The following is a 26,653-nucleotide window of genomic DNA, read 5'->3' on the forward strand; positions in this document are numbered from 1 at the left end:
CCTTTCATGTGCTGAAACCTTATTTTACTCACTGATTGTTAACGATCAGTTTGCTGCATTTATCTTGTAACCTTCAGACGCAGGGTAAAAAGATATTTAATGTATAATTTAATGTATACTGAGAGGAAGGCTTAAAGGTTTTCAAGTAGAAATGGAAATGTCTGTAGAGTGCTGATAAACTAAAAACTCACCCATCCAGAGGATTTATTTTAATAGAAATGTATTTTCAGATACAAATGCAAAGTCTTTCTCTTACTTTCTATTGTTATGATGCTCCCCTAAAATGTATTTGAAATGACAGTGAAAGCATACACATATGCTAATTGTCCGTATGTGCCTTATAAAAACTGACATAAAATGACAGCATCAATGGGAAACCTTTTAGACTCAGACAAAAGTGGTTTCCTACCCTTGTTGACGCTTGCATCATCTTCTTTCTCTTCTAAATTTTTGACATATTTGAGGGTGGTAAACCTGGGCTTGAGCTGGCCTGCAGAAATCTTCGATGGCTCTCAGCTCAGAAGCATGTGTGGTGTGTAGTGGTGTCCAGAACAAAGTCTTCTCTAAAGTCTATGCATCTCCTTCCCCATTTCCCTAGCCCAGTTCCATGGCTGACCGTTTTAGACAGCTCAGGTCCTTAGACGGATCTCTATACCCTGAACTATGCTGGGTAATAGTGGGGACCAAATGGCTGCCCTAAATACTATTAGGTCATAAAAATGACTTAAATGAAACCCTCGAAAATCAGGCCACAGTGAGAAATCTCTCTAGTCCCTAGATGATTACAGTAATTAAATTAACTTTATCATTTTTATTACTAGAAAATAACTGTACATTTACTGCAAACCAAAATGAAATCACTGAAAGATCTCCCTATCAGATTGACAATTTTATAAAAGTTTTAGAAAATATATATACGCACACATATGTATATATATATTCTATAGAGAGATACATAATTATTATGTTTATGGGAATGATCATAGTGTGTTTGTTTGAATAATTCATTTTAAAAATGAATACCACAGCAGAGACACAGAGTTTAGTAGAGAGCAAAGCTGGGTTCAGGCAGCCTTTGATAGTTCTCTGGTCAAAGGCAAGGGGTGTAACTTTTGTAAACAGTGTTGTCAGCCGCATATGCACAGACCTGTCAGCAGCAAATTGATTCTTCAAGTAAAGATTTAGACACACAAGTCTCTTAGACAGAGGGAAGTCCCTCAGATATTTCTGTGATGAGCACAGTTTTTGATGCTTTTGCCTCCTTCACAAGGGCCGCACACTTTTTAGTATTTTATTGCAAAGATTGTTATCAACCGCCATATTTTTAAAATATACTTATCTTGTAAAAAAAATTACTTCCTGTAAAAACAACCTTGGTGATATTTTGGTTGGGATGAACCAAGGTAGGATTCATTGGCTCGTTGGAATGGAAAGATGTGCAGATGTTTGGGGGTGTGGTAATATTTTTTTCACAAGACATTGGAGCCCGGCCAGGAAGACTCTGAGGTAATATTTGAGAGCACTTCACAGGGAGGTAAACCAGCACAGCCTTTCTCAGAAGCTGTTTTTCTACAGCTTACCCAGAGTCTTTCATAGGTCCCGACTTTTGATCCAGCAGTGCTGTGTCTAACAGTGCTGCGGAGGAAGTGAGAAGCAGAGTGAGGGCTCTCCAGAAAGATGTTTATTCTTCTGTTTTCCTTAATAGCAAAGATCTGGGAAGAGCCTTTAATGTCTAGTGACTTGGGACTTGTTGAGTAAGTGCTACAAATTACAGGTATTATATAGCCACTTATAGTTAGTGAAAAAAATGACACATGGAAGTATTTGTAATGCAGCATTAAGGGAGAATGCAAGATGCAAATATTTCTACACTACATGAGTTCAGCCATGGAAAATTCTACACATGATCCACACATGCACACACATGTAAATGCACATGCATAGATGCACACACACATGCACATAGTTATGTTCAGATGCACACACGTGAACACGCACATACATATATATACACGAACACTCACAAAAATGCAAGAAAAGAACACTAATACTATCTTATAATTGGTACAATTATGAATAATTTCTTTTCTCTTTTTTGTATTTTCTTTATTTTTTGATTGTCTTTATCAATAATCCATTGTTTAGAACAAAATATATCTTTATAACTTGATCAAAGTCATTCATTAATTCATATATTAACATTTCTTATTTTGGCAAATACAGTGTGCATGTGCCTAGGTGTGTATGCTAGATATACTAATATCAGTATATCTTGTGAAAAATGAATATATTGATATACTTAATAATGAAAATAAGGTCAAAGGTGATGGGACTTTGTTGACTGGTGATTTTTGGTTTTCAATTTTGCAGTACTGGTGAGTGAGGTAACTATTTGGTCAAGCATAGTCTTTCACTGAGATATACTCTGTACCTGTTATCTCTGAGCATGGTCCGATAGCTCAATAATGTACAGATTTCTATAATGATACAGAGATTTATTTCTGAACAGGATAACCAAAAGCTAACCTCAGAATGACTCATCCTGCTCTAATATACTGGATATTTCTATTTTTAAGTGAGGCTAATGAGGATATTTGTTTACATGACCATGACCACCCATCGTGATTCATTCTCCCTGCTTGGCTTCACCCTTTCATCTCCTGTATCTTTCTTCTGGCCTCTAAGTTTTCATTTTATTCTCTCTCTCTCTCTCTCTCTCTCTCTCTCTCTCTCTCTCTCTCTCTCTCTCTCTCTGTGTGTGTGTGTGTGTGTGTAATGAGGTCATACTATGTAGCTGAGGATACGCTAAAACTCACTATGTAGCCCAGGACAGTCTTGAACTCACCACTCGTCTGCCACAATGTTCTGAGTCCTGAGATTACAGGCCTGAGCAACTGTGTCCAGTAGGCTTTACTTTTCAAGTTGAGATTGAGATTATATGCAATTCAGTGAATTTGAGTGTTTTCTCAAGGTTACACAACTATCACTACATGTAACTTGAGAACATTCTTTCATTCCTGGAATGAACCTCCTCCTCATTATTATTCATTCTCCAGTCTCCCTCCCCAGATCCTGGAAACCACTAATCTACTTTCTGTCCTTATGAATTGTTTGAGCCTTTTCCTCAGACAAATTCTTTTGGGCCCTTGGGGAACATTTATTTAGTCAGACAACTTATATCACAGTCATTAAAATAAACTTCAAATGGGTCAGCCATGTCAACCTAACAGATGCTTCCAGTGCAGTAAACAATGGGTTAATTTCTTTGCTACCAGACTGTGAAAAAAGCATTTCTACTTGCAACACAAATTCAATAAAGGAAAAGGTTTGTTATTTTTTAACTGAATGAAAACACCATAAACAAAGATGAAGACAAAGGAAGACTACACAAAAATCATTTGTAGCATGTGTTACTGGTAAATACATAATCCCCCCCCCCCCAAGTCTTTACAGCCTTTGAAAATCAGTGAATAAAAGCCCACAGATAGACACACAAATTTAGAACAATGGGCAAAAGTCATGAAAAATGCTTTCAGATAAGATAAACAAATGTCCCTTGATACAGAAGATGATGCTCCACTTCCTTCATAATAAGATAAATGCAAATGCAAATCCCACTGATGCTGGTTCTGAGTCATCAGATGGCTGATATTCAAAAGCTTGAGTCTGGAGAAGAGGCACACAGTGCTGGTTAGCGTGCAAGTTACACAGCACCTACAGAAGGAGAGTTGGCAAAACCCAACGAAACCACACGTCCATTTGCTTAACAAATACAAATAGTATACATACACACGAGAGAGAGAGAGAGAGAGAGAGAGAGAGAGAGAGAGAGAGTCAGTCTCCACTTCAAGTGTTCCTGATAATAGCAAAATGTTGCTTATAATCCAATCCATAGGATATGAGTTTGCTAGACTAGGTCATCCAGGCAGGAGGAAAAACACAATTGCATAATATTAAGGCTGTCCTCAAGAAGTGACCACTCAACTAGAGTTCCAGGGTGTAGTCATCAAAGACACTATCAGAGAAACACATGAAGCATATGCTAAAACTAATGAAAAGGGCTACTATAGTAAGTCTATGAGGATGAAATGGGGGAATGGGAAGGGGAGTGTGTGTGTGTGTGTGTGTGTGTGTATGTGTGTGTATACACAACCACAGACATAAGCACACAGGCATGCACACAGCACAAGCAGACTCAAACATACTAACATGGAGGCCACAGGTCACCCATGGGTGTCAGTCTTCAGAAGCCGTCTACCTTGAGTTTTTGAGGCAGGGTCTCTCACTGGGAGTTGGAGCTCGCTAATTAGGCTCAGCTACTGGCCAGTGAGCCTTGTCTGCCTCACAAGTGCTGGGATTGCAAGTGGACGCCGCAGTGCCCAGTTTTTACATAGGTTCTGGGAACCAATTTCGATCCTCATATTTGGATGCAGCCACTATGCCAACTGAGCATAGGTCCTAAGCATGAGGCTTTTAAAAATACATAATTTTGATTTGTGAAGTATAAATATTTTAATACAAATAAAACACATTAAACTGAATCCAGTTAAAAATTTACAACAGAATCAAATGTACCAACTATATATCAAGGCACTAGTGCAAGTACACAGTACTCAGATAGCTTGTGCATAAAGTACTCCCTGTATGAGGGAAATCATTATGGGAAAGTTTTGTTTAAAAAATGGCATGTTAAATTACATATTCACACAGCTTATAGGACATGATGGCAGGTGCCATCATAAATAAAATATGTAAAACAGAAACATTCCCATTATAGCTATTTCTAAAGAATTAATAGTTTGGGGCTGGAGAGAATGGCTCAGTGGTTAAAAACACTGGCTGCTCTTCCAGAGGACCCAGGTTCAACTCCCAGCACCCACATGGCAGCTCACCACTATCTGTAACTCCAGTTCTAGGTTGTCCAATACCCTCACTTACACACATGCAGGCAAAATACCAATGCATGTAAGTTAAACATAAATGAATTTAAAAAGAATGAATAGTTCAGTACCATTAAGTGCACTCACTGGTGCTGAGATTGCAAGTGTTACACAAATGTTGACAAGTGTTACACAACCACTGGTCAGTAGCATCATTGTTTCACCCTGAAGCCCTGTGCCTGTTGCATATAATACTGCACCACACCTCCAGCATCAGAACAATGCAGCCAGCATGTGTACTGGGGAAGTGCCATGGGAAGCCCCCATCTGCCCTGGAGTATCCTTGCCCACTGGATTAGTGGGATTCTAATGAGGAAACCATCAGACAAGGAATAGACTTAGGATGTCCTCCAAAGCTTTGCTTAGTTTCCAAAGATATTAATGGCATGAGGGGTTTTAAATAAACAAAATGCAGAGTAAGATATGAAAGAGAGGCTGTCAAGAGTCCTCAGAGTCCAGACTTAAAAAGGGCAACATCCTACAAATCCCATTTGGAAGGCGATTGAAGAAAGTGCCATCGCATTGTATATTACACAAAAGTATAACAATGTTCATTTTCTTTGGTAAGAGGAGATGCATTTTTGTTTGAGAATATTTCGCTCTTAAGGGAAACACATATACAGGTAAAATGCCACAATATCTAATCTATTTTAAACAATCCTTCCAATAACTAGCTAGACCCATTGTATCTGCACAAACACAGAAAGGGAAGCGCGAAATAAAAAGTCGGAGAAAACACTGCAAAACAAAATGAGAAAATGAAAATGTTAATATGAAAGAAAGGATTACAAGTCACTACAGAGATACTTTTAATAAATACTGTCATCTTTGGCTTTTAACTCATGCTTTCTCTCATTTTATTCATTCATGTTTTAAGTTAGGTCACTCCACTACACAAATCTTTCCCTGGCTGCTCTGTCTCATTTGGTTTGTGTGAGGTATTTTCATAAGTCTCCCGAGTTGTATTTTATGGAATTTGATTGTATTGTTCAGTTAGAGCCAGAAGGTTTTAGGTTCTTGAGGCAAAATAGATTTTTCAGAAGCATTTCTAATAGGCTTCTCTTTCTGCAGACATGGCACTGCTACAGTTTCAGATAGTGAGTCATCTCCGTAGCTGTCATTTTTTATACTGTAGAGCGGAGATGCACCCTGGGTAAAAAGGAAGGAAATCAATAGTTGGTGTTCCCAGGTGGCTGGCAGGATGTGGTACCCAAATCGGCCCGAAGCCCTGCTTGATGCTGTGTTAAAATCTCTTTCAGGAGGTGAAATCGACTGTGTGGATAAGGATGGCAACACGCCTCTCCATGTGGCTGCAAGATATGGTCACGAGCTTCTGATTAACACCCTGATAACTAGTGGAGCCGACACAGCCAAGTAGGTCACTGGGAAAATGCAGAGGCCTATCTGCCACGTGTGGGAGCGCTGGCAAGGGAGGCTGTCACACAGCGCAGGGTGCCCATTTATCCAGGGTATGGTGGATCTGCGCCATTATGCTAAGCACAGATTATATCTGAAAACAAGGAAGGCACTTTAATGACACAGCCCAGGAGGCACCAGTTGGTTTCAGCTGTGTAGAACCAGGTGTATTCTGCTGCATTTCTCTGAGGAAATGTTGGACTTCTTCTTTTAGCTTTGCTTTCTAGTGTCTCTTTGTTGTTTCAGCATCCACTGTCCAAGAGGAAAGATGACCAGGCAAATTCAAATTTACTCAGAGTTTTTGCTCAGTTTTAAACATAGAGTTATAGTGTACAGTCGAGTCCATCTGCCACATGAGAAGTGTGAGGGTGTTAATTCCACACAAATGTCAAAATTATCTCTCTGGGTGTGGGGCTGAGTTCTTAGGGGGGCTCATGAGGGAGACTCATAATTTTGTTGGTCTCAAGTCTCCCTAATGACGAAGACCCATCAAAGACAGTAAATCAGAATTCTAAAGGAAACACCTTCTGCGGCAAAATGCTTGGTGTCTATGTTGTCAAAGTTGACAAGAAAGAGAAAACTCAAAGGTGGTGGTGGAGGTTTTTGAAAAGGCTTCAAGGAGATGAGACTTGGGCAGACCTGGGGGTATGGTATGGGGGTTAGGTTGAGTGGGGGTGTAGATGTGTGTGAGGAGTGGGCAAAGGGGCTGGAGGAGGTCAGAGCAGAGGATGACAGTTGATCACAGGAAGAGGAGGAGAGCAGCAGAGATGGACAGTTATACCCCTGTGGGGGCTTTGCCTCTACCATTGACCATAGAGACTCTGGGGAGGCACAGTCTACCCAGCGGCACTGTGTGGAGCTTGGAAACCCAGGTTTGCTGGGCTAGTCTGGGCTCCATCTCTGCTTATTTCACTTTGAAACTGTGTGTTTTTGAGCCTGTTGCTCAATCCTTCTGTGCTTTGAAAAATAGAAGTAATAATGGTACCTATCTATGAGTTTGTTAGGAAGATTAAATGACTTCATTACCAGGAGAGCTCTCTGGTAAGATCTGAATGAGCACAAGCTATTTAAATACACCAGGAAACTTTATTAAAATGATGATCTTTTTGAAAAGCTCTGTGAACAGTACCCCACACACGGTAAGCTATCAATAAATGTTAACTATTATTTGATTACCTAATAATATGTAACAGAGACAAATTCGAGAGTACCTTAAATGCTTAAATGCAGAGGTTAGCCTTGAACACAGAGGCTGTGGGTAGCCATAACTGAATTTTTAGGAGGGAAAACATATATTAGGAATTCTGTGCTTGTCAAATGTGTGTAATATAATTGAAAATCTTGCCAAAGAGTAAATCAAAATTAAGATGGTTCATGGTAGCCCTGGTGCGTTCTTTATCAAATTCACCAAGGGTCAGATGTTTTGAAGTGAATTTTAAGGAACACATAGCTTTGTAGTTACAGTGGTTCACCTTCATTAATTGTGTTGAACTAGATTCTACTGACCACCTGGGTGCTGGCTTGATCATGGTGGAAGTCACATAGGAGCAAATGGTTGCAGTTTATTCTTGTTACTCTGGAGCTTGGCAGCTGGCTTTTAAGAGTTGGGGAAACTTACTCTTCAGCATTCCCAGAAGACCTGGCATTCCAGCAGAAGAAAAATTGGATAGACAGTTCAACAGAGTTAGGGGCCGAAAGAGAGGCATAAACAAAGACCTTTCATGAAGAGTAGCCCCCCCTCTGCAAGAACACAAGCATATGACCCTGTTGAAGAAAGCCCCAGGGCTGGGTGGCCTGACAATGTGTGCAGGGATTGGGAGAAATGAGGGAGGAATGGAGGAAGAAGAATCTAGAAGGATCTTATATGTCCTGCCAAGGAATTGGATTCTATCTGGAGGCATTCAGAAGCTGTTAAGGAATGATAAATGGGTATAGGATGGGTTGTGTCTAACAGTCCCATTTGTGAGGAAGAAAGATCTTCTGATAGCCATCCAGACAGACTGGAGACCATCCAGACTGAACACTTGACAGCCTCTTCCAAGTGTCCTGGGTAGAAAAGATGAGGTCATAGGTTAAGAATGAGGCCGAGGACCTGAAGAGGAGGGAAGCACTGGCTAACAGTTAGCTGTGTGTGTCTCTCAAGATAAAAGGGACTCTACTTTTAGCCAGTCCCTCTATCTCACTGATTATGCCGTGAGTTCTTTCTGCAGCCATCACAGCAGAATCCTAGTTCCCATGGTTACTTAGATAACCAACTGTGGCACTCCATTGTTGCCTGCCTCTTGTCACCCACTGAGCCAGCTCTGGGCTTATATAGGCTTCTGCTCTCAAGAAATATATAATCTATTTGGGGACAGATTACATAAACAATGATTATCCCACATGCTAAGTATGTGACCAGAGCAATTAACACTGCCATTGGGATATAAGAACACACATTGGACATAGAATCCTGTCTTATAAGGCCAGGACTGGCTTCTGGGAAGAAGCTGGTATCAACCAAGACTGAGATGAGCATACATTCATTAGGTCATGGTGGTGAGAGAATTTCAGTTCCTCAGTACAAACTTATTTTCATTATTATTGGTTGAATAATAAGCATTAGCCCAGCTACAACTTCTTGGACTTTTGACGTTACCATATCAGTGAATGTTTTAAAAACTGTAAAAATGTCTGCACATAGACAATAACATTCATGTACAGTGCTCAATTTAACAGCAGTATAGTAGCGAACACCCGTAAGTGCTTACCTAGGCTAGGCACCACTCTAAAGGTTACAAGTAACCATCAGAATTTTCACAGGGTAAGTGCTCTGTGGTTAGCTCATCATACAAGCTCACAGAGTCTGTGAGGAGTAGAAACTGACACCCTGTCCTTGGCCATTTGGGTCTGGAGATCCAGTATACTAACATGTAGTCCTTTGCCAGTTGGATAACTCGTGCGGTAGTGACTCAGGCTGTGCAATGCCAAACCACCATCTCTGTGGAATTGTGGTGGCTGAGCTGTTGGCCCTTGAGGGTTCAGTGTGTATTCCAAGATGGAAGGCCTTGCAGTGGTCTAAGCAATGTGGTAGGGCAATGGGCTCAGTGCCCAGCACAGTGGCCCTTATTCTAACTCATTATGTCATCTTTTGTTCATGCAAAGATCCCAGTATCCTCATCCCTCCCTAGGCTGAGATACAGCTTATGTCTAATAGAGCTAACTATGTCATTCCCATTGGCCTATGACAACCTATGATCAAACTATGCTATACAAATAAAGGTAATCTGAAGTGCCAATGCCAGCATGGAGGTTTGGCATAAACAAGATGAAAAATTTGTCATTCAGACGAATCCAATTATGTTTTAATTCTAGTTTTTAGATTATTATTAAAAGGAAAAAATTCTTTCAGAAGAATTTTTAGATCCCAAAGATATTTGCAGTGACCCTCAAGAGTTGAGGTAACAAGTTTAGGAAACATTACAAGAAGCAGCAGGAAAGATGACGTGTCAGACACAGGGGCCTGGATATGCTGAGGGGACAGGATGAGCTCGGCTATCAGGAGTGCAAAGATGTTCACTGAGAATCTGGAATCTCTGTAGATTGAGCAATGATGGCTCAAGAGGAAACCTTGGTAGCCATGTTAGAGTTTTTGGGCTACTCAAACCACTAATGGCATTTGCTGGCTGCAAATGCAGGAACCAGTTTTAGTATTATCAGCTATACACAAATGCCTGCGATAATAGCTAGTGTAACAGATAACATTCCTTAAAAGTTTTTTTTTTTTTATTTTTTAAAAAATTGAGAACAATTCAGGTTAAAAAATTATAAAATGATTCCATTCTAAGTTAAGAAATGTGTCTTTGTTTCATGTCTTGTGCGCTTTAGCCCAGCAAGTCCTAATTACCCTGTGATGTAGACACTGTAATTTTCTGTAAGTTCCAGATGATGGAGCCATTATATACTTGCCAATCACTAAGTAGTTAGAAAATAGCAAAGTCAGGACCCAGAGCTTCAGATTCTGTCTCCTTAAACACAGTGTTCTTTACTGCAGAGGGTTAAGAGAAGTTCTACAGTACATTAGGTATAGGAAGGAGAAAACATGTCCCCTGATACAAGAGAAAATTAAAAAGACCCCACTATTCTTCTAGTACAAAAGCCCCTTCACCTCTGATAGCACAGCACAGGAGCATCTTTCAGACCTCATTTATTCTGGAATAGCTGAGTTGGAGCTGCCAGCTAACTGCTAAATTAGAAATAGCTAAATACAAATGGCTTCCATTAATTTTATGACTTGCCAAATAAATGCAGCAATTTAACTGGAATTGGTCTCCTCTTTTCTGTAACTTATACATTGTTAACTTTAGGGTGATTTGGCATTTTTAGTCCCAATGCTCTTCAATGTGTGCCTGAAGTTAAGACCGAGGCTTCTCACTTATCTATGACAACCATGCCCAGATTTTTCTACTAAAGATTTCAAAATTGTTCCTCTACTAGCAGTCTTATTATATAATAAAGTTTTTCTCAAATGTTAAAATCCTTCTATGTTATTCAGAGACTCTGAATTCTGCCATTCATCCTTGATATATAGTTGGACTTATGAATCAGTGTCATATTCAAGTTCAAATGCCAATAATGATGTCACCCATACTGATACCATCAAACCTGCACTGAAATGACTACTTACTAAGTGCAGAATCAGATATAATGTAACCAACAGAATTTTTGCAAGAAAGTCCAAAGCAGAGTAGTTTTATCTTTTTTATCTTTCTAAGTAGCAGTGACAAAGGAAATAATTAGTTAATGTAGATTGTGATGAATTACTGAAAGTGGAAAGATTGATCAAAAGTATTGTTAATAGGTTATAGAGTATACTATGCAATTGTTACACTATTGTTTTCTGTTTTTATCTAGTTTCTTATAGATGCTATTGTTATTTCTCTAATTCATGCTTGCTGTGTTCTGTATAAAATATATTTTTCATAAAATATATTGTTTATATACATACATGTATATATGTATTATATACACATATAATTATAAAATATATGCTATGTATATAAACATGTATGTGTGTATATACTACCTCTTTATAAATATGTTGATCATTTTGTGTATATACATATCTATTATTTGTCTTTATAAAATATGTTGTATATCTCTACATGTATGTATGTATATGTGAATGCATATATGTAAAAATGGGGTTCATTCAAGGCATCATAAGAGATGCAGTCTTGACTCAGACACATTCCTTTAGAAACTTAAAAATGTCATAGAAAATAATCTATACATTTAAAAACTTATGTACATTCTTCATATCCTCTTTCAAAAGTCCAGGAATATTTTTAATCATTTATTTTTGCTTAACCTCCCCCAAACAAGTCATTATTTTTGTATGATAATAACATTAGCTTCTAAGTTTCCTTTAGTTAGATTTAGAATATATCATACTTAAAAAAATTAGTATGTTTTATTAAACCAAGTAGGAACAATATAAAAAGCCACATAAATAAGAAGCTTTCCTCCCGTGCTTTGACTCCTTTCCATGGGCATCCAGATCATCACTGATGCCGCTGCCTTTTAGAATCCTGTAATGGGGGTGGATAAATGATGGGAGAGGTGATTACAAGCAGCTCTCCTGCACATGATGTTGCCTGGAAGACTGGAAAGTTACATCTCTTTATGGATGCCAGCTTTTGCATACACTGGTCTGGAAATCTCCATATATGGAAAGGAAAACTAACAGAAAATGGAGGAAAACACCAACAGAGGCCAACATGGAAAAAGAAAGAGGCTTGCTCATGACGCTTGGCCTTTTGCAAAACACCGAAAACTGAATTATCTGTGGTGATGTGTTTACTTTCGCACATTCACACACATACCAAGTAATAACTTGGGATAGAAAATAAATTATTTATAACCAAAGCTTAACAAATTCAAATCTATGATTTCTTTATGAAGCATGATATCTGAGAATACACCTGGGTAGTTAGTGCTGCAGGGCTTGTGCAGAAGGACTTACAAATCTAAAATGTATTATTTGGTTAAAATGAGTTGCTGCATGAAATGTTTATGGATACATAGCAGCTGCAGAGAAAACTGTTGGTTATGAAGCAAGTACAGCCTATGGCTTTGGGTCCTTGTGCAAAGAGAGATGGAGAGGGATGCTCAGGGGAGCACTAACTAAAGGCAGGAACTGCCTGCCTTTCCAGGATCATCCTGTGGAGGGGCTCCTATGTCAGGAATAAATACTTTTCTTGATTTCTTTTTGCAATAACTTTTAGGGGAAGCATGCTAGGTTTCTGAACCCTGTGCTCAGTGATGTTTATTGCTCCTGCATTTTGCGGCTGGTATAGTGATGTGGGTTGACGTACATCAGCATAGTTCATTAGGAAGATGAACTTTTGCCTTGCGAAAGGTAAACAGTTACTTTTATCAATATTTTATTCTTAATAATACAACCACTATTCGCTCTTAAAAGAGCATGGACACATATTAGATCGATAGTGAATATTTATTGAATCAAGGAATAAAATAGGTTGCTTTCCCCCACTTGAGAGTTACCTTACTCAGCATTATTAGCTATGACAGTAAGCATAGTATCTTAGGCTCACAGTGTTGAACAGAGAGACAAATGATTTAGAGAATAATTGAATGAATGAATGAATGAATGAATGAACAAATGAGATTTTCAGCAACTAAGCTGAAAGAAACAATAGGGTCATACTTAATTCTTCATGTGAAACAGGTTGTTTTTTTTCAAAAACGTGTGTATACATACATATGTCCACAATCCTATGTACTGTATGTACATATAAACATATGCACACATCCATATCGTTATGGGCTTTTAATTGGTTTAGAACCAAGGGCATCTTATTTTAAGGTAGAAAATAGTTGTGTAATTATTTATTGAATGGGAAAGTGACAAAATGACTTCCGGGATCCTTACGGGAATTTTCAATAGAGGGCTTTCGAATGGGGTACTTGTTCTTGGGATCTTTTACGTGAACGGTTGTTGTTCTCCTTAGGTGTGGAATCCATAGCATGTTTCCCCTACATTTAGCTGCTCTAAATGCTCACTCTGACTGCTGCAGGAAGTTGTTATCATCTGGTAAGTGAATCTGTGCCAGCGATCAGGCCTGATGTGTCCTGTCCGTGAGCCAAATGGCTTTAGGTGTCTGGTCTCAGTGGCTGGCTGTGTACGGCCGTTGCCGTACCTTGGCAGAGTGAAGTGGTTCCATACCTGCCTGTGTGAGGCAGCTCCCAGCACTCCTTGATGTCAAAACCGTTAGGATGCCAATGTTGCTACCTAGAATGAGAGTCTTGTCCGATTTTTAGTGGTTCAGAATTGGGTGTGGGTAATGGCCAGAGCTTACATTTGGGAATTTTAAGTCACAGAAGAAAAAAAAATAAAACGTTAAGGCTTAAATTGGTGACTTAACATTTAATACTTTTCAACAAAAGAAAATGGCCTGCTCTTCTAACACTTCAGCCACAGAAAATATCATGTTATCATCCAATTCCATGGGCATAGAAACATCATCAAGGCAGGTCCCTTCTAAGAAGGTTTACTTTTTTATATTTTTAATGCGGAGCTGTCTGGAACCAGCCTGCTTTGGAGCTTTGCTGATCTTTCTTATCCCTGCTTCTGCCAATCTCCATATATTAGGAAGTTCCTGGGCTTTCCAAAGTGGTAGAAGCCTGCAGGGTGAAGACTGTTTATGAATTAATTCATTAGCTATCCCAGAGGCATATTTCTTCCTCTAAGTACTCTGCCTATGGTGGATTCTGGTCTCATTGCTTTTGGCAAGCTTAAAAATAATCCCTGCATGAAAGTGTTTCCTGCATCTTAAACCCATGGGAAGGTTGGGATGCACTTAAGGAACTGTCTAGTCCTGCCTGTTTAGGGTTGTTCCCCTGCCTTCCATCTTTCTCACATGTCTGTCTGCCTGTCCACTGCCCTACTTATCTCAAATTGGTTTCATAAATTTCTATCCTGGGATTGAAAAATGGGGTCGTGGTTCACCGAGGGCTGAATGCAAAAAAAAATATAAATCCTCCTTGATTTCATGGTGCTTCCTATAAAATTGCCAAGCCTGAGCAGTTACCATTCGTTTCCATGACAACCTCTTTCTGACTACAATTGCTTGCCTTCCGGTTTTCCTACTAACTGATTTTTCTGTCTCTGCGGTGTTTCTTGTGGTTTAACTAGGACAAAAGTATAGCATAGTGTCCTTGTTTAGTAATGAGCACGTGCTGTCTGCAGGCTTTGAAATAGACACCCCAGATACATTTGGAAGAACATGCCTCCACGCCGCTGCTGCAGGAGGGTGAGTACTTCTGAGTGGCGATGATTTCATGGCTTGATGACTTCATATGTCTTAATTGACATGAATTGCCTGTGAACCAAAGGCAATTTCCTTGGTAAATGGGGTCACAATCACTTCTACCAAATATCAAGTGTCACCAGCTCCATTTCCACATCACTCAGATTTTGTGCTTCTGAAGAAAATCTAACAGTCCATCCTGTGTAGCTCATGGGCCTTATGTCCTTATCTCCCCCCTCCCCCCACACCCCATCGCACCCCCAGCTGTGACATGTCAGGCTATACAACATGGATGTCTACTTGGCGTCTTTTCTACCAAAAGAAATGGATTTGAACTTTGTTCTCAAGTTTTCCTTTCTTTGTTGCCAATTGATAGGTGGTGATTAAGAGGATAAAGGATTGAATCCATTTATGCTCATTTATAGATATTTAGTAACAAAAGTGAGCTTTGACATTATAGAATGATTAAAGGTGAACAAAAGCCAGGGAAGTCCTAAAGATAAAATAATAAAATATAAATAAAATAGAAGAGTGATTTAGTCCTTGCATTTTCCCTTGTAGTAAAGACAAGTTTCATCAGCTTTTTTCTCCTGCATATCAATGGCTAGATCAAAGCTCTGATCAATGTATTGTTGATATATGGCCACATATTGATCAGATGTAGTGTCTCTTAGATGACCTTGTATTGGGAAGGTGTTGGTTTTTAAATCAGTTTCCTAGTACTAAAGGAATTCTCCATTTATCATGTGTGTTACCAAAGACATAACCTATTTATCAGAGGCGAATGAACCATGAAATGGTAAAACCCTAATTTCCATGGGTAACTTCTGGAGTCATAAACTAAGTCTTATATGGAGTTACTGTATTTTGCTGACGTGAACACAAGTTACTGTATTTTTAAAAAGAAGCCCCTTCCCCCAACCCCAGTCCTCAAACCAAACGAGAGTCACAAACCACACAGGTTGAATCCACCTATATCTTTGCCCCTTTTCCATCCACCATTCAGTAAGAGATAGGTGCTGTACCAATTCATATGTGCCTTTTAAAAATTCATGTATTTTGTGGCTCTTACATCTCATTCTCTGAGAAGAAAGGCTATGAAGGGCAGATGTAGAAAAGGGGAGAGCTCTGTTCAGGCTTCTCATTAATAGGATCATTCTTCTTATTTAAATTATAATAAAACAATATGTTCTGGGCCACTTCTTAGCATTTAAGGTTTAGAATGATGATAGATGGTTATGCCTAATATGAGGCCTGCCCAGAAAGTGGCAACACACCGTTATATCTGAAATGCTGATTAGAATGAATATTAGCTATGTGAATTTTTAACAGGGAAATTCACTTCAGTGGGTTCTTTCCTCTCCGTTGTGAGTGATTTATTGCTTTTGTGAACGGCACAGCTTCTTTGAATGATCACTGTGCTCCGATCTGCTACATCGTTCTCAGTGTTGGTCCAGGACATTTATTCACCTGGGTTACAGAGACAGGGGAATGCAGCTGTCTCTTTTCCATCAAGGAGTATTGAGCTGAAGTGGCTACTGTGGGGATTTATTATGCTGGGATAAAAGGTAGTGTTCAGCCACTTTGCCTCATTGTTTAAAGGTGACACAGAGTTATTAGAGGCTGAAGTGGTTTCATAAACTCCTGATGGTTTCGAAAAAGAATTTTTAGGATAAACGATGGGGCTATCACCAGAGGGCTTAATCATGTAGCAATCATTACATTCCTTAGTCACTGGCTTGAAAACGTTCCATGAAGCCCTTGCAGTTACTGATTTATGAGTTTTGAGAAAGAAAATGTAGGTCCTTACAATGCAGCATTCCTGGGATGCATCCAGGTTATTTCTTACTAGCAGAATTTTGGATCTGAGGCTCTCATTTCATCTCGTCCCATAGTCTGTGGAAAACAGCTCTTTCTGAAGGTATCTTAGTAACTAACCCTGACCGTACTAATTATGTTCTCCCTGTCTTTCTAGCAATGTCGAATGTATAAAGCTCTTGCAGAGCAGCGGAGCAGATTTTCACAAAAAGGACAAATGTGGGAGGTATGTACTCAGGGCCTGACCTGCCTTGAGGACCCAAAAAAGAGTAGGGAACAGTCCATGGAGAAGTCCTGTTCTCACCATCATCCAGTCGGTCACCATGGGACAACTGGGGTGACTCCATCCTCAGAAGGCAATCCTTCCTTGTAGGGAAACACCAACAAAGCTGACAGAAATACAAGTTAAGGGCTCTGTCAGCTTCAGCCTTTTTTTTTTTTTTTTTTTTTTTTTTAATGCCTACCTGGATATATTTTAGAAAAACAGCAGAAGAGACCAGCTTAGCCCACCAAATTTGAAATACGGGCTGGAGACATAGCTCAGCAGTTGAGTGTGCTGCTCTTGCAGAGGACTGAAGTTCACAACTGCCTATAACTCTAGCTCCAGAAGTCTAGTGATGCCTTCTGAGACTTCCCCAACTCCCCAGATACACACAGAGAGACACAGAGACATACATACAGATACAGACACAGAGACACAAATAAAATGAAAAAGTTAAAATATGGTCAAAAGAGCTACAGAATTTCTTTTCTGTATTGGGCATTTCATCTTGAGATAAATTTGTAGTCATTTGCAATATTAAATAAACACAAACCACCACTGGAACAAAAACTTTTTACCTTTATAACCCCTTGTGCAGTCAAGCTGTCTTGATGCCAGCTGGTTCGTGGACACACACACACACACACACACACACACACACACACACACACAGAGTCAGTCATGTACCAAGTAACAACCTTTCACTCAATACTTGACCACATACACCACAGTGGTCCCATATATCTTAAGTACGTATTAGGCCTTACCATCTAGTTTTTATTCATAAATGACAAAACCACCTAATGCTACACTTCTTAAAACTCATCCTGCTTGAGATACATGACCGTATGGATGCATACACATGTGACACATGACTCTATGTAGGTGTGTCTATCTCTCTCTAGCAATTCCTTCTAAGCCCTTACCATTTGCCCCCTAGCTCTTAGACATTGACTCCTAGCAGCAGATAAAGTGAAACTGCCTTCTCATTCTTATGAGACTGTCCCTCCTCTATGTCCCCTACCACCCTGAATACTCTATAACCTTACTAGTGGCATCTTTCCTCATCTGACTGTAAGTCTCCTAAAACCAAAATCTGTCATTTTTTTCTTTTCCATTCCCTTTCTTCCTCCCACCTCTTCTCCTGTCTTCTTCTCTTGTCTGCCCCCACTTCGTGTGTGTGTGTGTGTGTGTGTGTGTGTGTGTGTGTGTGTGTTGCTGTGAGTCAAAGCCACAGAATTGCACATGCTAGGCAAGCCCTCTACTACTGAGTTACATCCATAGACCTTGCATATAGTTTTGAGACAGGGTCTTACTCTGTAATATAAACTGGCCTTGAACTCACAATTCTTCTGCTTCAGCCTCCCCAGTGTTGAGGTCACAGGCAAGTGTCCCTGCATCTAGCTTCCTCTTTGTCCTTAAGCTGCGTTGGAGCTGCTGGTACCTAGCCACTTTCAGTCCTATTAATTAAAAGCAATTGAATATGTAAAATGTATAATGGACTGAAGAGAAAAATCAACCAGTAAAAGAGCCCTAAAATTGTCTACAAAATGAAAAAATACTTGAAAATGAATAAATAGTTCCCGAGCTAAAGTTACTTTATTTTAGTGTTCGATTTGGTTATTATTCTGAGGATATTGGCTAGTCACACCAGAAAAAAAAAAAAACTGTCAATAATTGAAACTAAAAGTAAGTAATATAAATAGTTTCCTATTTCTCGCGCAAAGAACTAGCTTCTCTAACAGAAAGGGTGAATGTGGCTTGGTGGGAAAGAAGGGAGACATGTACATGAGTGAAGACGAGCTATGAGCACGAACCAGGACCCTCGTCATCCAGTTTGCATTCCTTAGTGGTTTCATAATGTGCATAGGTATGAGAGACGCTCTGTAGAAGGAACTGAGACAGCTCAGGAAAGCCTTCAGTTCTAAGCTGAGAAATCTAGCCTTTGCCAATGAGGGAAAGACTCATGATTTTAGAATGGGATTGTCAAAGGTGGGGTTTGGTTCTTTGAAAAACTCAACCAGAAGCGAACCGCCGGTGGCTCGGCCCTTAAGGCTCCCGCCTGCAGAGGGCGCGCCGTCTCTTGGTGCGCCGGTTCGAGTCCCGCCATCTCTCCCGATTGTGTGTCTCTCCCACGTCATCTCGTGGGAAAAAAAAAAAAAACAAAACTCAACCAGAAACTAGAAGAAGCATTATAAGAGTTAAGGATGGTCTGTAAAAAAAATTCATTAGCATACTCTAATGCAAAATAATGGATTTCATTGTAACACTTTTATATATGCATATAGTACATACTTTATATTTATACACTCCATTGCCCTCTCTTATCCCCCCTACCTCTCATACACCCCACCAATACTTTCCCCAGTAGTCTCTAAGGATGGTCTTAATGAAGATGGTCTGGATGGTTCTTCATGGGGCATCTTGCCATGAGCAAGAAATAGCATAGCTCTAACACAAGGTAGGCACTAGGAGTAGAAAGGACAGTGCCACTAAGGCTGGCCTTGCCAGAGCCACATGTCTTTGCAATCTCAGCTTTGCTTTCTGCTGCTTCCACGCACTGAGAGTGGAAGCAAGACTATTTCGGCTGGTACTTCTGTTAGGGATGAGTCTATCTCCTAGACTGAGGAAAGTAAAATAGTAATAATGATAATAACTGTCACTGTTTGTTTTTTAGGACCCCTTTGCACTATGCTGCTGCAAATTGCCATTTCCACTGTATTAAAGCATTAGTGACCACCGGAGCCAACGTTAATGAAACAGATGACTGGGGACGGACAGCTCTGCACTATGCTGCTGCGTCAGACATAGATAGAAAGTAAAAATGTTTGTGCTTCATCTTGGGTAGAACTGGGGGCGTGTATGTTATATTTTCTTCACACTGCTTCCTAGAAACTGCACATGAAGAATCTCTCATTCAGAGTGGAGGGTTATCCCTACCCCAGGTTTTCCCATTCTGTCTCTAGGTTTGATTATTACACACGATTGCATAATTTTCTTCTTCTCTGCTCTTGGGTTCAATGCCAAGTGGAGCTGTCAAGCCCGGGCTTTCCAGTTCTTTGGAAATCTGTTGGAATTTCTTTGACATACACAGTACTTCCCACCATTATCACGTAAATGTTTCTTCTGCTATTATATATGTCCTGTGTAAAAAATACCCACCAATGCATGACTCCAGTGAGTGCTGCCCTGGTGATGAGATAGGTGCTGTTCTTCCTAACCTGAGCAAGGATGCTCATTCAGCAGCTGCAGAAGGGGAATGTCTTATTCTGAATATGTTTGGAGTGTAGGTGTCTAGGCTTGGAAAGTCTGTAACACTGAACCCCTCAGTAAGGAAGACAGTTGTGTGGTCCTACAGCCTATGTAGTTCTTAAATTCATAGGAAGATTTTGATGAGTTTGCATGACAACTGTTGAATTCTTTGCTGTCCCCTGTGGTGCATTTGATGCTGGGTAAGGGGTAATGGCTTCTTTTCTAGAACAATGACATCTAAACATTCAATTTTAACATATAAATAAGCTAAGTATATGTTCTTCCCACTGGGCCATACCACCAGCCCTTTCCAATATTTAAGATAGTGAACCAAGTAAGAAATAATCTTAGGCTGGAGAGATGGTTAAGAGCATTGACTGCTCTTCCAGAGGTCCTCAGTTCAATTCCCAGCAACCACATGGTGGCTCACAACCATCTGTAATGGGATCTGATGCCCTCTTCTGGTGTGTCTGAAGACAGCAACAGTGTATTCAATACACATAAAATAAATAAATCTTAAAAAAGAAATAATCTTATATCATGATTTAATGCACATGTTCACATACATGTTCATACATGAGAAATAGAAAAAGATCTCACAAACCATATTTACATTTATTGTATGTGATACATTATGTATTCTATCATATTTTGATAACTTCAATGTAATTGATTTCACTTAGTAGTAGGTTGTGATCTAGTGTTTAAAAAATATTTTTGAAGAACCAGAAGAGCACATATGTGGAATCTTGGCATTTTGCAAATGGGAAGAAGGGGCTCAAGAATTCAAGTTCATCCTCTGCTAGTTTGAGGACAGCCTGGGCTACATGAAATTCTGTCTTAAACAAACAACTATATATACATAGATGTATCTACACACACATGGCTGGGGAGGTATCTCAGTTGGTAAAATGTTTCCATGCAAACATGAGATCTGATTTTGATATCCAGAACCCACGTACAAGTACTCAGACTCCTGGATTGGAGAAATGGTTTATTAGTTAAGAGAGCTTGCTGCTCGTTCAGAGGACCCACATTCACATGTAACTCCAGTTCTAAGGGATCTCTCTCACAGGATGGTATCTCACACTTGTGACATTCACTCACACAGACACACAGACACATGTAAATAAAAATAATAAAAGAATAAACCTTAAAAAACAATCCAGGCATGATGACAGCTTGCCGACCAGCGAATCTCAATGACCTGCAGAACAATGAGCAGCATGGTAGATGGCTCTCCATAAAGGATGCCCAAAGGTGACCTCTGGCCTCCACATATATGTGTACCCACACATATGCACCCAAATGAGCATGCATGGCCCAGCCTCGTTTTGTGTTTCCATAAATATTTTTCTAATAAAATGTCATTCTTGGGATCTTATAACCACACAGGTTGAGCAATGCTGTGCACTGGGGAACGATCAACTGAAGGAGGGGCTAGGGAACAAGTATACTTCATGTTTTAAGAGCTTGAAAGGAAATTTTAAATGAAGAGTCATTCTAGGAGATGAAGATCAAGAATCCCCCAGAGGATGTGAGATGCTGGGCTGGCCAGAAAGCATCAGGGTCTCATAGGGGGTGGAGGAGCCTGAGCTACGTTGCTTCTTTTTACTTGGAAAGTTTTAAGACGCCTATAGTGGGGTAGGCAACTTGATTCTGGTTTTAATCACTCATGGATAGGGAGAAGTTTTAGGATGTTCTCAGTTGGATTCCTTGGCAGAAAATAGATTTCCTGGGTGGCTTTGGAGAGAACCAGTGTATCTCTTTTGGGTTGGGATAAAATCACAGAGATATAATTGTGCAAAAACTATCAAGTTTTTAATTAAAAACTAATTGTGATTTTTTTTTCTATCTTCTATGCTGAACAGTAAGATGATCTTAGGAAATGCCCATGACAATTCTGAAGAACTTGAAAGAGCCAGGGAAGTGAAGGAAAAAGACGCTGCACTGTAAGTTTCTTCCGAGCGTAGGAATGGGATGCCATATTCTTTTGTCCCTCTCAGTTGCCACATGCCTGTCTTACCAATGGGGGTTTCATTGGGAATCCTGAGGAAGGGATGGGATATGGGCTCACCGTTAACACATCCATCCGTTCTACTGGTTTTGTATGTGGGACTCTTTACAAAATCATATGCTTGCTTTGAATACCACTGCGGACGGGCCAGCTGCCTTCAGTCTTAAATATCATATCTGATTCTGTCATATATCAGATACCATGGGGACATGCTAAGCTTCCACTTGGGACCTCAGGGTCTACTTTGATGACCTGGGGGTGACTATTTATCAGAGTCTATAAATAAAAGTCTTCAGGTCTTGGTGTGACATTCTCCTCAGATCCTTGACTTACAGATAACATCCTGCTGTTTCTAAATGCTACCCTTGACCAATTCCACCTCACCTGCCCCTGACTGGCTTCAGACAGGGGCTTCACTGTTGCTGTGAAAAGGCCTGGAATATTTGCCATTGCTCAGGGGCATTGACACATGGGCACTTCTTTGTAGTCTAATCACAAACACAGCAGAGATCTGTGGCCAGTGGTGAGCTCGACACTCAGCTAGTGCAATAACTATCGAATAAGTGAACAAGCAAGTGAATCAGTCTGTCCACTTTGTGCCTCACCCCCAACCCTGGGGATACGGTGCCCTGAGAGTCTGCAGGCTATGGTCCAGAATGTGTTTATTTTTTTCTCAAGTTGCCAGAGGGATGAGTTTCTGTGCCCGAGTGCTGTGCTCGTTGTAAGGCTTCTATACTGCCCCTCTGCTCTCTCCTCATGTCCCTGTGTCTATGCTATGGACACAGGATAGCCCTGGTGCAGGTTATAGGACATATCTGAGTATTTCTGGGATAGGAACAGACACTGCTGTGAGTAAAACATAATGACCAGGTTTCACCTTAATACACCTAGATTTAAAAGGATGCTGTTTAAAAACAGAGAATTTAAAGTTACCTCAGGAAGCTTCCCTTTCTCCACTGAGTCACAGGCTTGCCCTGTGACTGCTCAGGCTCATAGGGAGGAAAGGGGCAAAGTGTGTAGAGGGAGGGCCAGAAACTGCAGCCATGAGCTCCTTCTTGCAAAGTGAGACCACACTGCTGTCCAAGTCAAGGACCTGTTGATTTTGCATCTCAAGTGGATGAACTGCTAGTCAGCCCCATGGGGCAGGAAAGATGAGCCTCACCAGTTGAATACTGGATTTCTTTTTTCCCATAGGAGCTGTGTGGAGAATATTCAAATTCCACTGTGCTTCTGTCGCTGTATCTGTACAGTTGTCATGTAGTTTAGCTACGTTCTGGACTAAATCTCTGGGAGAAATTCTTAATATTTTCCAAATTATAAATTCAGCATATCAAATGATTTTTTTTTTTTTTTTTTTTTTGCAGCCCAGTCAGAGGCTGGGGGTTGTGTGTCCGTGCTGTTTCTCACGAATGATTTCTGTAAAGAGCCGAATTCAGTGTGCAATGAGTCATGCACAGGGTCCCGTCCACGGACATTGAGTAAATAACCCAAGTAAAAAAGCACTTCCTTTTAAGGTGTGAGGGACCAAAGACAGCTTGATAGCAGGACTTTAACAAGGGTTCAGCTTATTTTGGAGCATTTTATAGATGAGGATGGCAAGTAGATTGTATTTACAAATTCATTTTTCTTTAGTTTTGTAGAAATTAAGGAACCAGTTTCTTTTTAATCCTTTTGGCCTTAAACCAAAAGGTAGGTAAATGTAAGTTCAAAGTCAGTGAATAAGCTATAGAAAGTTCCCACAGCAAAGTCTTATTTAATGAGTAGGCTTATATTTAGAATCTTAAAATCCAGAGAGCCACGCATGGTTGATGGCTCATCCTTGTAATCCCAGACTTTGGGAGGTAGAAGGAGGAGGAGGGTTAGAAATGCGAAGTCATCCTCAGTAAGTAGTGAGTTTGAGACCAGCCTGGGCTACAGGAGATTCTGTTTCAAAAAAAGTCAAAATTAACAAATGTTGATTAGAGTAGGAAATTGAATCAGCATGGACTTGTTGGGGACACATTTTTTTTGTGGTGGTGGAAATGGTACTGCAATGAGCTAGTTAGTTATTGCCTCTTGTAAAGCAAAGGTTGGATTTCTGTGCATCCCGGGTGCTGGTGTTTCAGGGCTTCAGGCTCTTCAGCAAAGTTGAAACCAAGCTCCTCTGCCAAGTGCATCTAGCCTTTGACACTGCAAACATGATTTTGTCATTGCAGAAACCCTTCAAAGTGTTAAGTTAGTTCTCTTTTGCATTGGGCCACATTTGTAGTTATCCTTGGCCTGCATGTAGACCATGGGCCATAGGTTGGACAATGCTTGTGACCCATTTTATCACCACTTCAGAAAAATTACAACTATGCCAGAAAAGGCTTTTGAAATTCATAGTTTTGTCTTGTTTATACTCCTGATTGTATAGCGTAAGTTTCTCCCTTCAAGTATAGTCACTGAATGAATTCTTTATGCTTTTTAAGTGGTTAGCCACTCTTTTGGTCTTTTTATTATTCCACCTCCTCTCAGGTTCTTTTCTTCTTAATCTATTTTAAACTTCCAATTTTTAACAACTCAACCTTCACCTCCAATACTGAGGTCAGAATTAGTCCCTTCTCCACCTGGGCTTTCTCAGTTGCAAGGACTTGCCTACTCCTTTCTTACATTTGAGACTTGTGAACACAGAGATCATGTTCTTATTATTCAGTAATCTTGATAACAGATATGTTCTCTACCTTAGGATAAGAAGGGGGGAAAGGACACCTAGTTACCCACTTGTTCTAAAGCTTTCCCTGAGTTTTAGAAGCATTACTAAGATGAAATGAAGACAGATAAAGAGAGCATTGCTCCCCCCCCCCCCCCCCGCCTCCAGCACATAAGCTTTATTTGTAATGGACTCCTTCACGCTCTCAAGGTGCTTTGTGGAGTATCCATAATAGAGGGGTTGTGGTAATTATCCCTTCTGGCCCAAAGGTGTTTCTAAGACTGCATCTTTATGCTTATAGATGTCTAGAATTTCTGCTTCAAAATGATGCAAACCCATCCATCCGGGACAAGGAAGGCTACAATAGCATCCACTATGCTGCTGCCTATGGCCACAGGCAGTGTCTAGAACTGGTGAGTCGTCTTGTCTGTTCTTGTTCTTTTTTTTTCTCACACAATACTGGCCCCAAACTCTCAGCAGCCTCCCTCAATACCTAGTTTAGTCACCACTAGGAATTTCTGGGAAGATATTTTCTGCTAAGTGAAAAAACTGATAGACCTTATGGGATATGGATTTCTTTGTTCCTGTCCTCATCTGACTGGCCGTGGACTCATCTGCAGTAACTGTGATAGGAACATTACATCTGTGTGTAGACATGGCTTTTGTTTTACAGATAATTAGGATGTGCCAATAAAGCCAAGTAGCTCTTTTCAGAAAGGAACTTAGCACTGCAGTACTCACAAACAGTACTGTAACTTAGTACTTGACTTGTTCAGTCATTAGGGACAAGGGTTCATTTGGGCCAGTCCCATGTCTGGAGTGGAAAGAAAGACTGGCAAGGGACAAGAACAGAATTTGAACTTAAAGGGAAAAAAAAATCAAACAATTAAGAGATATCTGGGCTGTGTGTATGTGTGTTGAAATCTGAATTCTTCTCTTGGTGATGCTTAGAAAACCCAAAATTCAAATGCCCACACTGACTTGAAATGTGGAGGGGGAAGTGAGCTCCTGTGTAAGACAGTCAGGCATGATAGAGAATACAGCAGATAGAGAGCCCTGCTTTACATAAGGGAGACACAGCCTGTCGGAAGGGCAGGAAGGAAAAGGTTGCTAGAAATAGTGTGTGTGTGCATGTGTGCACAAGTGTGGCCAAGCATGCGTCACAGCACATATGAAGAACAGAGGGCAACTTTATGGAGTCAGATGGCTCTAACTTTATTTACATGAGTTCAGACTGAAATCAGATGCCCAGGTTGATCAGCAAGTACTTTACCCACTGAGCCATATAGCCAGCCCTAAAATCTGACTTTTTAATGTAAGATAATCTGTCTTGAAATCTTCCTGGAGAGGCGGAGGGGAAAGTTCAATCACAGCTATTCAGCTATAGGTCACAATTTGCTACTTTCTGGACACCATACTTGGTCCAGCTTCATCAGGATATATGAATGTTCAAACTCACTGCGTGGGATGATGACAAATAACATTTCCCTTTAGCACCCTCGAATGTGTTTACATGTCTCTGTGTTGGTTTGAATGACAATGGTCCCAAAGGCCCAAAGCTTTATTTGGAGGTGTGGCCTTGTTGGAGTAGCTGAAGCTTTGTTGGAGGAACTGTGTCTCTGGGGGATGGATTCCGAGGTCTCAAATGTTCAAGCCAGGCCCAGTGTCTTACTCTTTTTCCTGTTGCCTGCTTATCTGGCTGTAGAACTCTCGGCTACCTCTCCAGCACCATGTCTGTCTGTGTGCTGCAATGCTTGCCTCCATGATGGTACATGACTAAACCTCTGAACCGTAAGCCAACCTCAATGAAACGTTTCCTTATAAGAGTTGTTATGGTCATGGTGTCTCTTCACAGCAATGGAAACCCTAACAAAGACAGCCTGTAAATCCAACATTTGGGATGCTGAAGCACAGGGATTTCAGGTTTGAGGCCAGCCTGGGCTTATAATATTACCCTATTTAATA

The 26,653-nt window shown here is 40.3% G+C and overlaps 1 protein-coding gene across 6 annotated transcripts in view; it reads left to right on the forward strand.

The window, feature by feature from the left end:
• Nucleotides 1–26,653, forward strand: part of Ankrd44 (ankyrin repeat domain 44) — a 297,082-nt gene that overhangs the window by 178,635 nt on the left and 91,794 nt on the right. For 3 of the 6 annotated variants that reach the window (XM_076931903.1, XM_076931904.1, XM_076931906.1), the window contains exons 10-16: nt 6,200–6,314; nt 13,370–13,452; nt 14,554–14,671; nt 16,644–16,712; nt 19,426–19,566; nt 21,872–21,952; nt 24,990–25,101. In XM_076931903.1, the coding sequence (XP_076788018.1) occupies nt 6,200–6,314; nt 13,370–13,452; nt 14,554–14,671; nt 16,644–16,712; nt 19,426–19,566; nt 21,872–21,952; nt 24,990–25,101 (719 nt within the window). The remainder of the gene's footprint in view (nt 1–6,199; nt 6,315–13,369; nt 13,453–14,553; nt 14,672–16,643; nt 16,713–19,425; nt 19,567–21,871; nt 21,953–24,989; nt 25,102–26,653) is intronic. The other 3 variants (XM_076931905.1, XM_034498926.2, XM_076931907.1) reach the window with 1 other exon arrangement.

This window comes from Arvicanthis niloticus, chromosome 3 (genome assembly GCF_011762505.2).
Source record: "Arvicanthis niloticus isolate mArvNil1 chromosome 3, mArvNil1.pat.X, whole genome shotgun sequence".
NCBI classification, from domain to species: Eukaryota; Metazoa; Chordata; class Mammalia; order Rodentia; family Muridae; genus Arvicanthis; species Arvicanthis niloticus.